At 44.4% G+C, this 12,103-nt stretch overlaps 1 protein-coding gene across 1 annotated transcript; it reads left to right on the top strand.

The window, feature by feature from the left end:
* Positions 1–5,591: 5,591 nt before the first annotated feature.
* Positions 5,592–10,891, top strand: adamts1 (ADAM metallopeptidase with thrombospondin type 1 motif, 1). The gene is given in 8 exon segments (NM_001104716.1): positions 5,592–6,478; positions 7,039–7,379; positions 7,459–7,591; positions 7,671–8,128; positions 8,245–8,431; positions 8,544–8,722; positions 8,934–9,109; positions 9,189–10,891. Coding segments are annotated over 8 exon segments (2,805 nt in total). The 5' UTR covers positions 5,592–5,889; the 3' UTR covers positions 9,931–10,891.
* The last annotated feature ends 1,212 nt before the right edge of the window (positions 10,892–12,103 follow it).

The following is a 12,103-nucleotide window of genomic DNA, read 5'->3' as shown; positions in this document are numbered from 1 at the left end:
AAAATATCAGTTTTAATTGCAATTTAAGTGTTGGTATGAATATAAATAAAGGTTAATAATAATGTAAAAGTAAATTATACAGACTGAATGGAGAAAAACTAATTATTTTAGTCATAAAACACTGCAAAAATACAGCCATAATGACTGATTGTAAAAAAAAACTTGATTGTTATCATTTATACACTATTATTTAATAAATTGAATAACAAGTTGAGTATTGGCAACAATCTTTTAGTCAAATGATGACATTTTATAGAACAACTCATAAGAACCATGGCACGGAGGTAGAAGGTTGATGATTTGGGTTTGATTTGACTTAAAAATGATGAAATCTAAGAAGTTTCTAAAAATAGACTGTCAAAAGTGGCATCTCCTTATTCATCTGAGAAAAATTCAAATTGATTTGCAGGTTTGTAAAATAAGCGGTACTGAGAAGCGCAGGTTACTGCGTTTGTGGAACCTTTGGGTTACAATCATAGCTAGAAGTCTGACACACTGAGGCATCCAACATTTTTTTGCAACACTGACGTACGATGAGGTTTGTGGCTGTGAGGCGCCGACTCTTTCCGAGTCAGATTTACAAATATTTACTCTCTTTTGGGACTATTCCTTCCCGAATTTTAGTCACTCTTCAGATCTGAACGGAAGCACTGACACACTGCAAGAATAATGTCAAGCCAAAATTGGCTTTTGGGTTTGTGTTCCCATTAAAATCCAGGGCGGCCATTATTGCATGGAGATAGTTATGGTTTGAAAAAATAATGTCAAAGAATCCTTTGTTTTAGCGTGTATTCAGACTGGACACATTTGGTTGGCTTAAAGTGAACCAGAGTTTGTTGCCTTCAATAAGTCTGAATGCACCCAAGCAGACCCAGGTCTGGGACCAGTTCTTGGTTCCTGGTCCTGGTGGTCTCGGTTGGTTTCCAATCGGATTGAGCTCCGGTTTGCTCTCACTTTCCTCAGCCTGAATAGCCTCTGTGCTCGGAGTGGAACAACTGAACCAAAACAGCTACTGTAGCCGGGCGTTATGGGATGTAAACAGAGTAGAAAGGAAGCAACATGACGATGAGACACATCAACACATTTGGTCGGATGAATGCAGGCTCTTTAAAACAACTTTTAAAATGATACACATTGCTTCTCATAGAGTTTTCTATGTCATAAAGACTTATCAGCGGACCTTCTTAGTTGTTGTCTCCTCAGTAACCTCCTTGCTACGCAGTTAGATAACTGTCAATAAGAAATGTATGCATAAATACTACATTGTGCACAAAATAATACTTTATACACAACTTAAAAATAAAAAATATGAATACAACATTTAGTTTTATGTTTGATGTGTCTGTTTTGAATACGACTTGTCTTTGTCTTGTTTACAAAATTCTCTGTTGAATCAAAAAACAGGTTATAACAGCGATGTCCTGCCACATTTTTTGTTGAGAGGCGAGGACAGCGGTTCGAATAAACAATGCACCGGACCTGGAAGTGGTGGGGGAAAAGAGCAGCAGACATCCCTCATATAAGGTGTCATGTTCGTCTAAAAATAGGTGATAATAAGAGAATGACGAAACAAAATAATAAAAACCCGAGCAGGCAGCTGAGGGATCCCCGCTTTCCTGCAGCCATCGCTTTCCCATCTGCCTGCTGGCCAAGGGCGCCGCCGGAGGCGGGCAGCGACAGTGAGGCAGGAAGAGTTTGCAGACGTTGTGCTGTACTAATAGTTTGATCCAAGCAAAGAAATAAACAGTTTCTAGTCTGTTCCAGAGCAACGGTGTCCCGCTTGATTAGTTACCGTTTGCGTCCCGACCGGGACCGGACCGGAAATAACAGAAGTTTCCGACTACGGTCTGAAGCCTGAGGCTGAAAGGTAACACGCAGATGGGGCTCCAGCTGTCCTCGAACAAGCAAAATGAGCCCACAAAAGCACCTTAATAAGTCATGTGATCTCAGTTGGTGGTGTCCTGAGTTGATGTCACTGACGTACGACTCGCATTTACTGGGGATTATCCGATTTGTCTGCTTACATGGCACACGCAAATGCACGTATCCGATTCGTTTCCGATTTATTTCCACATATGAAGGAGGCCTGTATCCGATCTGAGAAAATCGGAATCCATGCGCTTTTGTCCTGCTTACACGTTCAGCGGTCATATCCGATCAGTGCCACGTGAGAGGAAACAATCGGAATTGGGTCACTTGAACCATGCAGTGGAAATGCGGCCTAAGAATGGTAGCCGACCGCAGCGATAGTAAAAAAGAAAAACAGAAAGAAAGAAAATTTTAAAAAAAGAAAATTGGGTATTCTCAACCTACTTACGTTTATATATTTATTTATTTAGAGCTTTTTTTTTACTGCAGCAACAGTCGGCTGTCACTTAGCCTACTTTAGGCTAAGTGACATGTTTACGATGTTTACACCCTGTGACCCTTTTTGACAGTTTGTTAACAGAGGAAATTTAGTGCTCAAGACAAAGAAAAGTCAGCACATAAATCTTTGTCTTTATGAAACGTATCTTTTCCACAGATTCCTTACCCCATACCTGCAGCCAAGGATTGCAAATCATAGGACTTCCATTATTCTTTCTCTCATTGCTTTGCCCCGCCCTTGTAATTCCTGGCCACTGACTGAAGACATCTTCAGTCACATGGTTCTGTTTGCAACCTTGGATTCATAAAGGAATTGTCCGCCTGAAGGCTGTCTGAGTACAGACCAAGCACAACGTTCAGGACTCCATCCGGACCATCTGACTTTTCTAGTCTAAATACACCCTTCGTGAAACCAATGTGACCTCCTGTACACTGACATCTATTCGCTGTTATAAACTCCACTTTGCCACCAGGGGTTGACTGTAACGTAGGTCACAGTGCAATAAAACAGAAATACACTCAAAGCAATACCAAAACAAACCAAGTTCTAATCTAAACCAAGAACAAGATTTGCTCCAACATTATATTCACCACTCATATTAGCATTTATTCCATAAACATAGAAAGTACATGTCAGGTCAGAAAAAAAATGTAAAATCTTTAGTGTTTGGTGTAAAAATCCTATTCCTTCTAACAGTACTAGAATAATTTTCCAACTTTTATTTTGTAAACTTTGAAGCTTGAACCCCTTAACACCAGAGATTTCGCTGAAGACACCTAAATACCACGCCCTTCGACCTACAGTAAGTCTTTAGCCGTTTATACGATCAACGTTAGGCCAAGTTTATGAAAAACACATATCGCGAAAGTAGGTGGAAATGGCAATAAACGGTTCCCTTAAATGTTCTAAAACAATCTTATGGCAGCTTGAAGTATTTATGGAATAAAACAAATCCATTTATGCATTTGACCACTCGGATGGACTCCTTTACATTGTTGACCAATCGGATGGAGCCCTTTTATAGATAGATGACTTTATTAAAATATATATTGGGTGTTCGCCTCCTATGTAGACGATGGTCATTTGGAGTGTGTTTTTTTAAACTGTTGCAGTGAAATGGAAATTATGATTTTGGTTGTTTTGCTATTTGTTCATGTACCGCAAGTTATATCGCCATCGCAATATTGATCACCAATATCGCATATCACAAGTTTTTCTCATATCATGCAGACTTAATCAACGTGAATCCGAGAAAACCAATATGCAACACACAACTCAGATAAAGTGTTGCATGATGGCACAAAGTCTCTTCTCTGTGCAACAAAATCCTCCCATTTACTTAGATTGCGTTATAAATTAACTAGTTCTGCAATTTATGATGTTAATTGCGTAAACGGTTGAAGAGTTACAGTAGTCAAAAGAACGTAAACACTGTTGTTAAAGGGTTAAGCTCCAGCATTGGTTCTCCATTATTTATTACATCACGTTTCAATTAATTTTGAGAAATCTGCCATTTTTGTAGTCAGTCAGACTATTTCAAAAAATAACAGACTCCTATTGAACTTTATTTACAACCACAGAAGAAGAAAGAAACGTGAACTCACGATTCCCTTCTACATTTGAGCTACTTCCTGTCTCCCCTATTGTCTTTTCAGAGTGACTTTACGTCAGATCCAAACACTAAAAAACATAAACGATAGGCAAGCATGAAATACATGATCTAAAGTAAGAATGTATAAGCAGTACACTGGTAGCTCACACCAAGTTAGCAAAAGGCACGCCCTGTTCTAAAGATCGCCCCGTCTAACCTCGCTGCCTGCGCTGCAACTGAACAGGAAGTATGCAAAACATTAAAAAAAATGTACATCATGCAGAAATTGCACGTACAGCACCCATCAGTTTATTTTATCAGTTTAATTTATCATCAAGCATCTCGTGATGACAGGTGAGGGTGATGATTCCCCCAATTTGTCACAGAATCCTCCCAAACACCTCTGAATCCCTGCAAGGTATGATCAAATCAACAACACAGATTTCCCAGGTTTCCATTCAGGTTTCTAATTCTATTTCTGCTTTGACTTTGATTCATATGTAATTTTTTGTTTCATTATGTTGTGCCTTAAAATTGACATTTCAATTGTTTTAAGTCAGTAAAGCATTTTCGCGTTACTGTTTTTTGAGAACATCAAACATCATTTCTTGAAAATCAGAGATGATTTGGGCTCCTTGCTGGTGACCTGAACTCTCCACGTCGCCCCCGCGTGCCTCATCAAATCCTGCTTTGACATTTTGGGAGTCTGTACTTCTAATCCCACAGCGCCCCCTGTCGACCAAACATCAGAATCTGTCTCTCACAGCTCTCATTCCCTGTATGAAGTATAAAGAACATGTCTGCCCTTCAGTGGATAACAATTGAACTGCAATAGTTTATATTTTCAGGGCCAATCCTCTTAAGGGGGACTTGTATGAAATTTCTGCTCTCAAACTAAAGTTTTTATTAGTTTTGCATAATTTCAAGCGAAAATATGTTTATTTATTACTGTTTTTTTAAATTTAATGTTGAACTGCATGTTATTAAAACTTACAATATTTTTAAAATGTTTAGGTTTTATATTATTATCTAGGCTTAAAGGATTCGCGCTAAAAGTGATTTTCATTAAATTCAACTGTACTGTGCATAGGAACGCAAATAGAAAGCATGTGTGTGTGTGTGGGGGGGGGGGGGGGGGGGGGGGTCTAAGGGCTGGAAGTCTTGGAAAAACGTAGCAACACTTGGCTGGTCCACCTTAAAACCTCAGTAGCCCCTCTTCGCTCCTGAGGCGCGCCAAAGCCGGCTTGGCTGTAAGGTGGAGAGCCGGGGTCCCGGAGAGCGGCTGTCCCCACATCTCAAACTGAAATAAAGTGAATTTAAAATCAAATCTGCACTCACAACGAAGTTTTTTTATTTTAGTTTGGATTTGGTCTCCGAACACAAATGTATTGGTTTGACTTGTATTATGAGTCTTTTGAAAGGCACAGGCTGAGGGGGGAAAAAAGATTCTCTCCCACTCCACCAGGATGATTGATTATCGTGGCAGCGCTCCAACTCGCTGCTGCGTTTTCCTTGCGCACGGGATTTGGCTCCGCCAAGATCAAAGGGCCCTCAGGAAAGGGGTGGTCCCGGGCCAGGGGAGGGGGGTGAGAGTTATATATAGGAGGATCGGCTCGGGTCTGACTGCAAGGCAAGAGCAGACAGCAGACTAGACGGTCTGAGAAAGCTGCCTCCTGACCTCTAAAAAGTCTGAGAGCATAAAGAGAGCCACTGGAATTTACTGCTGATCTCCAGCTTTGGTTTGCATCTCCTGCAAAGACAGATAGGAGATGCTCCTCTGAGTTCTGCACTGGATTTTTCTGAAGATTATTTGTGTGCGCGTGCGTAATTTTGTGGACACTTTTGTGGAAGAAATATCGAAAGGATTCCTTTTTTTGCTGTTTGAAGGACTTTGCTCTGATTACTACTTGTTGGATCCCAGCGCTGCGTAATGTGGCTTCTACACGTTTCCATCGTCGCGCTGTGCGTCGGCGCAGCGCTCTGCACCTGGGAGGAGAGCACGGTGGTGCCGGTCCGGCTGGAGCCGGACCAGCGCGAACCGTGGCGGACTCTGTCGGCGGAAGAGGAGCAGAAAGTCGGGGAGATGAGGGTCTATCAGCTGGACGTGTTTGGAAAACAGCTGATTCTGCGGCTCGAACCTGACCAAACCTTCTTGGCGCCGGGTTTCGTTTTCCATGTTGTGGGGAGCCCGGAGTCCGTGCCGGCACTGGCTGGATCCGACAGCGGATCGGAACCGGGCTGCTTTTTCTCCGGCACCGTGAATGGAGAGGCGCATTCCGCCGCTGCGCTCAACCTCTGCCGCGGGCTGAGCGGCGGCTTCTTCTTTGAAGGGAATGAATACTTCATTCAGCCCCTCGACTCCAGTGAGTTGGACCAGGTCCACTCGATTCGGCGCAGAAGCCGGGCGGCTCACAAGGAGGAAGGGAGCTCCAAGTGCGGGGTCAACGAGGACGAGGAGAGAATGCCAAAGAATCCGGGAGAGGAGGCCAGTCACGGAGCCCCTAACGCAGAACAGACAGGTAGTCTCGCGCGCATTTCACACACCATCACTCACTCTCAGCATAAACCCAAACTTTCACAGCAGAAACTCTACAAAAAGTACGCAAAACTTTGACAAATTTTAAACAAATTTACGAGGAAAGAATGTTTCTGTTACTCCAAAAGTGTTTCCAGAGTTCTGGATGGATGTGTGCGCCCTGTACAGCGTGCTCAGTGCACTCAGCCACCCTTTGACAGCGCTGTCAGCGCGCGGCCAGGAAGGAAAGGAGGGAGGGAGGGAATAAATGTCAGCATGTGTGTGTTGGGCTGGACTCGTGGAAACAGAAGGAATAAAGGAGGGGGGAGCAGGCGATGGGGACAACTGGAGCTGGTTGGCGCTGAGAGGTTAAACTCCTGGTACAAGTCGCCCCAAAGGAGTTTATTTCTCCCAAGAATTTATGGCTTTGTCACAAATTTAGAGAAGGCCACTTTTAGAGTCCCTGAAGTAGAGGAGGAGGAGCCATGGGTGGTGTGACAATGAGGCAGCCGCTGGTCTCTAACAGAGTAATATCCCATTAACGTTCTTCTGGTCTCCTTACAGCTCGCCAAAGAACCAGGCGTTTCGTTTCCACCCCACGCTACCTCGAGATCATGCTGGTGGCAGATCAGTCCATGGCTGAGTTCCACGGTGCAGGGCTCAAACCCTACCTCCTAACCATCATGGCTGTGGCATCCCGCCTCTATCGTCACCCAAGCATCCATAACTCTATCAGCCTGGCGGTGGTGAAGCTTCTGGTGGTGTACGAGGAGGAAAAGGGCCCTCAGGTGTCATCCAACGCAGCCATGACCCTCCGCAACTTCTGCCAGTGGCAGCGGCAACACAACCCCACAAGTGACCGCCACCCGGAGCACTACGACACAGCGGTGCTGTTCACCAGGACGGTAGGTCCAATGACAAATAGATAAAAGTTGTGGTAAAGAGTTTTTGGATGTTGATTTTGAGCTCCATCTGATTGATTAGGATCTTTGCGGTGCCAAGAACTGTGATACCCTGGGCATGGCAGATGTCGGCACAGTGTGCGACCCTGAAAGAAGCTGCTCAATAATTGAGGATGATGGACTCCAAGCAGCTTTTACAGTTGCACACGAGCTGGGTACGAGTGTTGATGTGTTAGTATAACGCATGGTGGTGCATAAACTCAAGCATGGCATTAAAAGTATCATACATCCCAGGTCACGTCTTCAACATGCCGCACGATGATGCCCAGCTCTGCTCTGGTGTGAACGGGCCTCACTGGGGATCCCACATGATGGCCTCCACTCTGTCTAACCTGGACCAGCAGCAGCCATGGTCTCCCTGCTCAGCCCTCATGATCACCAGCTTCCTGGACAATGGCTATGGCCAGTGCCTGCTGGACAAGCCTGTCAAGCCTCAGCCGCTCCCGCAGCCTCTCCCGGGAACAGTCTATGATGTGAACCACCAGTGCCGCCTTATCTTTGGCGACGACTCCAAGCACTGCCAAGAGCATAGTAGCACTTGTGCAGTTCTGTGGTGCACTGTGACTTTACCAAGTGGTCTGATGGTGTGCCAGACCAAGAACTTCCCCTGGGCCGATGGGACAGCATGCGGGACCGAGAGCTACTGCCTGGCTGGACAATGTCTCACAAAGAGCCAGGCTGCCAAACATCAGGTAGGAATCACTCTACCCAACTGACCTCTGCTTTGTCTGACCATAAGAGACTGTGTTTTAACACATTTTGGGCCTATTCTTGATCAAAACGGATTTTATTTTTTATTTTTTTACAGACTCCAGTCAATGGTGGTTGGGGCTTATGGGGACCCTGGGGCGATTGCTCCCGAACCTGTGGCGGAGGAGTTCAGTATTCCTTTCGCTCCTGTGACAACCCTCTACCAAAAAATGGAGGGAAATTCTGTGAGGGCAAGAGAATTCAGTATCGCTCCTGCAATACGGAGACCTGCCCAGACACCAATGGTAAGACATTCTGTTACAGATTTGGAAAAAATTAATTTGCAGTTTTCAAATTAATAGTTGCCTTCTTAGTGTTGCAATAAATCTGACCCGTCTTCCTGCTTTTTATCATCAGGTTTGTCATTCCGTGAGGAACAGTGTCTGGCCCACAATGACATGTCAGCTCAGGTGTCGCTGGGTTCAGGCGAAGGCGTCGAATGGGTGCCCAAGTATGCCGGAGTTTCACCCAAAGACCGCTGCAAGTTGGTGTGCCGGGCCAAGGGAACGGGATACTTCTTTGTTCTCAAACCTAAGGTCAGTAAACAAAGGGACTTTTATAAAAATAATTTTGCTTCAGAATAAAATAGGAGGAAGGTTTTAGTGATCTCAGAATAATTCCCACGCCTCAGCTATTTTAAAAAAGTTAAGCTTTCACTCTTGCATTAGAAAAAGAGTTAATCTTTTGACTCAACACAGTTACAAACCATCTGACAAGCCTCCGTTTGTGTGTTTTTGCTGACCCCAGGTGGCTGATGGGACGACCTGCAGCCCAGATTCTACCTCAGTATGTGTGCAAGGCCAGTGCGTTAAGGCTGGATGTGATCGCATCATTGGCTCTAACAGGCGCTTTGATAAGTGTGGTGTTTGTGGTGGAGATGGATCAACCTGCAAGAAAGTGTCGGGCTCCCTCGACCGTGCAAGGTAAGGGCCTGTCAGGTTGTACATTTCTGGCTTTTATTTCATAGATTGAAAAATCATTTTAATATTTAATGTTTTTCAGGCCTGGTTATCAGGATATTATAACTGTCCCTGCTGGTGCAACCCACCTTGATGTCAAACAACGTGCTCCAGGGAACGGTCGCAATGATAACAGCTACTTGGCGGTGCGTCGTCAGGACGGCACATATCTTTTAAACGGCGATTACAAACTGATGACCATGGAGACAGATATTGCTATGAGAGGAGCTCTGTTGAGGTACAGTGGCTCTTCTGCCACCTTGGAGCGGCTTCGCAGCTTTGCGCCGCTCCCTGAGCCTCTTACTATCCAGGTGCTGTCAGTGGGGGAAGCCCCAAGACCTCGCGTGAAGTACAGCTATTTTGCACCTAGACCCAACAATGGAGCTTCAGCCTCCAATAACAACGGGGCTCGCCGGCAGTCAATCAACGCCATCCGGGATGTAGGCACAGCCGACTGGACTCTGAGGGAGTGGGGCATGTGTTCACAAACCTGCGGAGGTGGCATTCAACAAAGAGAGGTTGTGTGTCTAGACCCACAGGGACGACCATCCTTGGACTGCCCTGAAGAGCTTCGTCCTCTGGCCTCACGGCCCTGCGCTTCCCAAGAATGTCCAACTTGGCTGCTGGGAGAGTGGTCAGGGTGCTCTAAGACCTGCGGCCGGGGATTCCGCAAGCGTCAGTTGAGCTGCATTGGGCACAATGGCCGTACGTTAACGAATGACAGCTGTGACTCTAAAAACCAGCCACGGCCCCTCTTGGAACTGTGCAATCAGACCGCCTGCTAAGGACTGCGTCCACCAGCTGACCTCTCCACTTCCCAACTTTCTGAGACAAAGTCCCGTCGCCAATGCCTTCCTTTTCCCACGGACACTCTAAAAGGGCTAATGAATGTTTACATGAACAACGAGAAGGCTTCTGGTGACTGTGACGTTTACCCTGCCGCCAAATGTACAACAGTGGTGATGCAGCAACATCAACAGCTTTATACCCGGCAGCAGAGGCACATGAGAGGAAGAAACCAGCACATTCCTGAGTTTCCTAAAACAGCATGCTGTGTACCATGCTGTTGTCATATCTCCGTGTGAGTGACTGTGTGAGTGTTGCATTAGCTCAAGTATCTTTGTCCAAGCTGGGCTGGACAGAACAAGGAGATCTGGGGTTTGATAGTTCAATGAAAAAGAAAAGTAACAGAATAACCTTCATTCTTAACCCATCAGGTATGGAAAATAAACAGCGTTTAAAGTCACTTTTATTTATCGCAAACATAAAGCACTTCTTCTTTGTCTGTTTTTTTTTTTTAACCAGTGGCACATCGTTATCAAACAGTTTTTCAACATGTCTCAGTACTTTCTACTAGCCATATCTTGCCCTCGTCTACTCATTGTGTTGTGAGGAAAACTTTGAAAGACCAAAGAGGAGTGTGTATGTGTGTGTGTGTTTGTGTGTGTTAAGACCTAAAGAGGGACTTGTCTCCTACAACTACTTCATAAGTAAGTCTCTCGTGCCTTCTGCGAAGGCTTGTTTTCACTTGTTCTCTTTCGGTTTTGTACAGAATATTCAGACTTTATTTATTTTTGTACAGCCTGGTAAATATAATCATGTTGCTTTTCTAAAATAAAAAGTTATTTTCTATTTGTTTTATTGAGATCACAGAAGGAAGTAGAATATTCAGAGTATTTATACAGTGTTATAAATATATATATAAGGTCCTAGGTTCATGAATAAAGCGTTGCATTGACTTGTGCAGTGGTTGTCTCCTGAGTTTTTTTTGTCTTGAACTTTTACTGATGTCTGACCTGCTGAGGCAGCAACATTACCAAGGTTAGAGGTGGGTAATACACTCAGAGACTGCCTAACTCCAACTTCACTTTATGAGATGTTGATTAGCATCCAAAACGTTACCATAATGTAGAAACTGTTTCTCCAAGCAGACATTCACCCAAAGAGTCAAATCATAAGAAATAAAGGGATCATCTTGATACAATCTGTAACAAGCTGTAGAAGAAAAACAATCAATAGTCCATAAAGTAGTGGCAACTACATGCCGAGAAAACAAAACCAACTCTTTCCTCTTGGACAGGGCAACCCAACACCAGTCCTCAAGATCTACCACCTTCCTTTTCATTGATCCCTTCACTCATAAGCCTTGTTTCCTCTGAATGGCCCAGTACAGTATTTTGAGCGTTTCCATTATAAAATGGACCCATCAAGCCGGACTGAACCGTATCATTTTTGGGCTCCTGTGGGTTGTAGGTCTGTAGAAAAATGAAACGGACTGGTCAGGGCGAAGCTACTGTCCTCACACAATAAAACCTATTGAATAGGGGAAGGTCATTACGACAAAAGAAAGCGCCAAACCAGCACCAGCGTATTCCGCTTCACCGCCCACAATCTTCCCTCAAACAACATTGAATGACGTGTATATACGAAGTACCAAAAGCCAAGGGGAAAAAAGTGAGACCTCCAGTGTTGTTGTTGATAGCTTTGCTTTTACTGTAGTCAAATTTCAATGACGTAAAGCTACGCAATAGGTCTACAACCCACATACGCCGTGACAGTCCAACTTTAATTTGAAGGACTTGCCTGAATTACCTGGACCATTCTAAACAGGACTGAACGTTCAGATGAAAGCCAGATGCTTTCATCAGTCTAATCTCCAGAGCCCCTAACACCACTATAATTGAGCCTAAGAGGGCGCTGTTTGGGTCTAATCTACCTTCTATCAGTTTTCTATGCAAAGTCCTATTCCGATAATCTTTTGATGTATTTTCAAAGTGTTCCCAGTGGTCTTTTTTATAAATTATAATTATGCCATTTTTAGCCAACTAGGACTTAATTTCTGCAGAGCGGCAGGAGTTAATTAGAAATTCACCATTGATTCGTGGTTGGGACCGTTGGCGCAGAAAAAACCTCACCCCTTTGTTCCTTCCTGTTGCTATAAGCTCAGAGTAGGGACCT

This window comes from Oryzias latipes, chromosome 2 (genome assembly GCF_053564925.1).
Source record: "Oryzias latipes strain Hd-rR chromosome 2, Olatipes_Hd-rR_3.1".
NCBI lineage: Eukaryota > Metazoa > Chordata > Actinopteri > Beloniformes > Adrianichthyidae > Oryzias > Oryzias latipes.
This window is presented reverse-complemented; position numbering and strand designations above follow the sequence as displayed.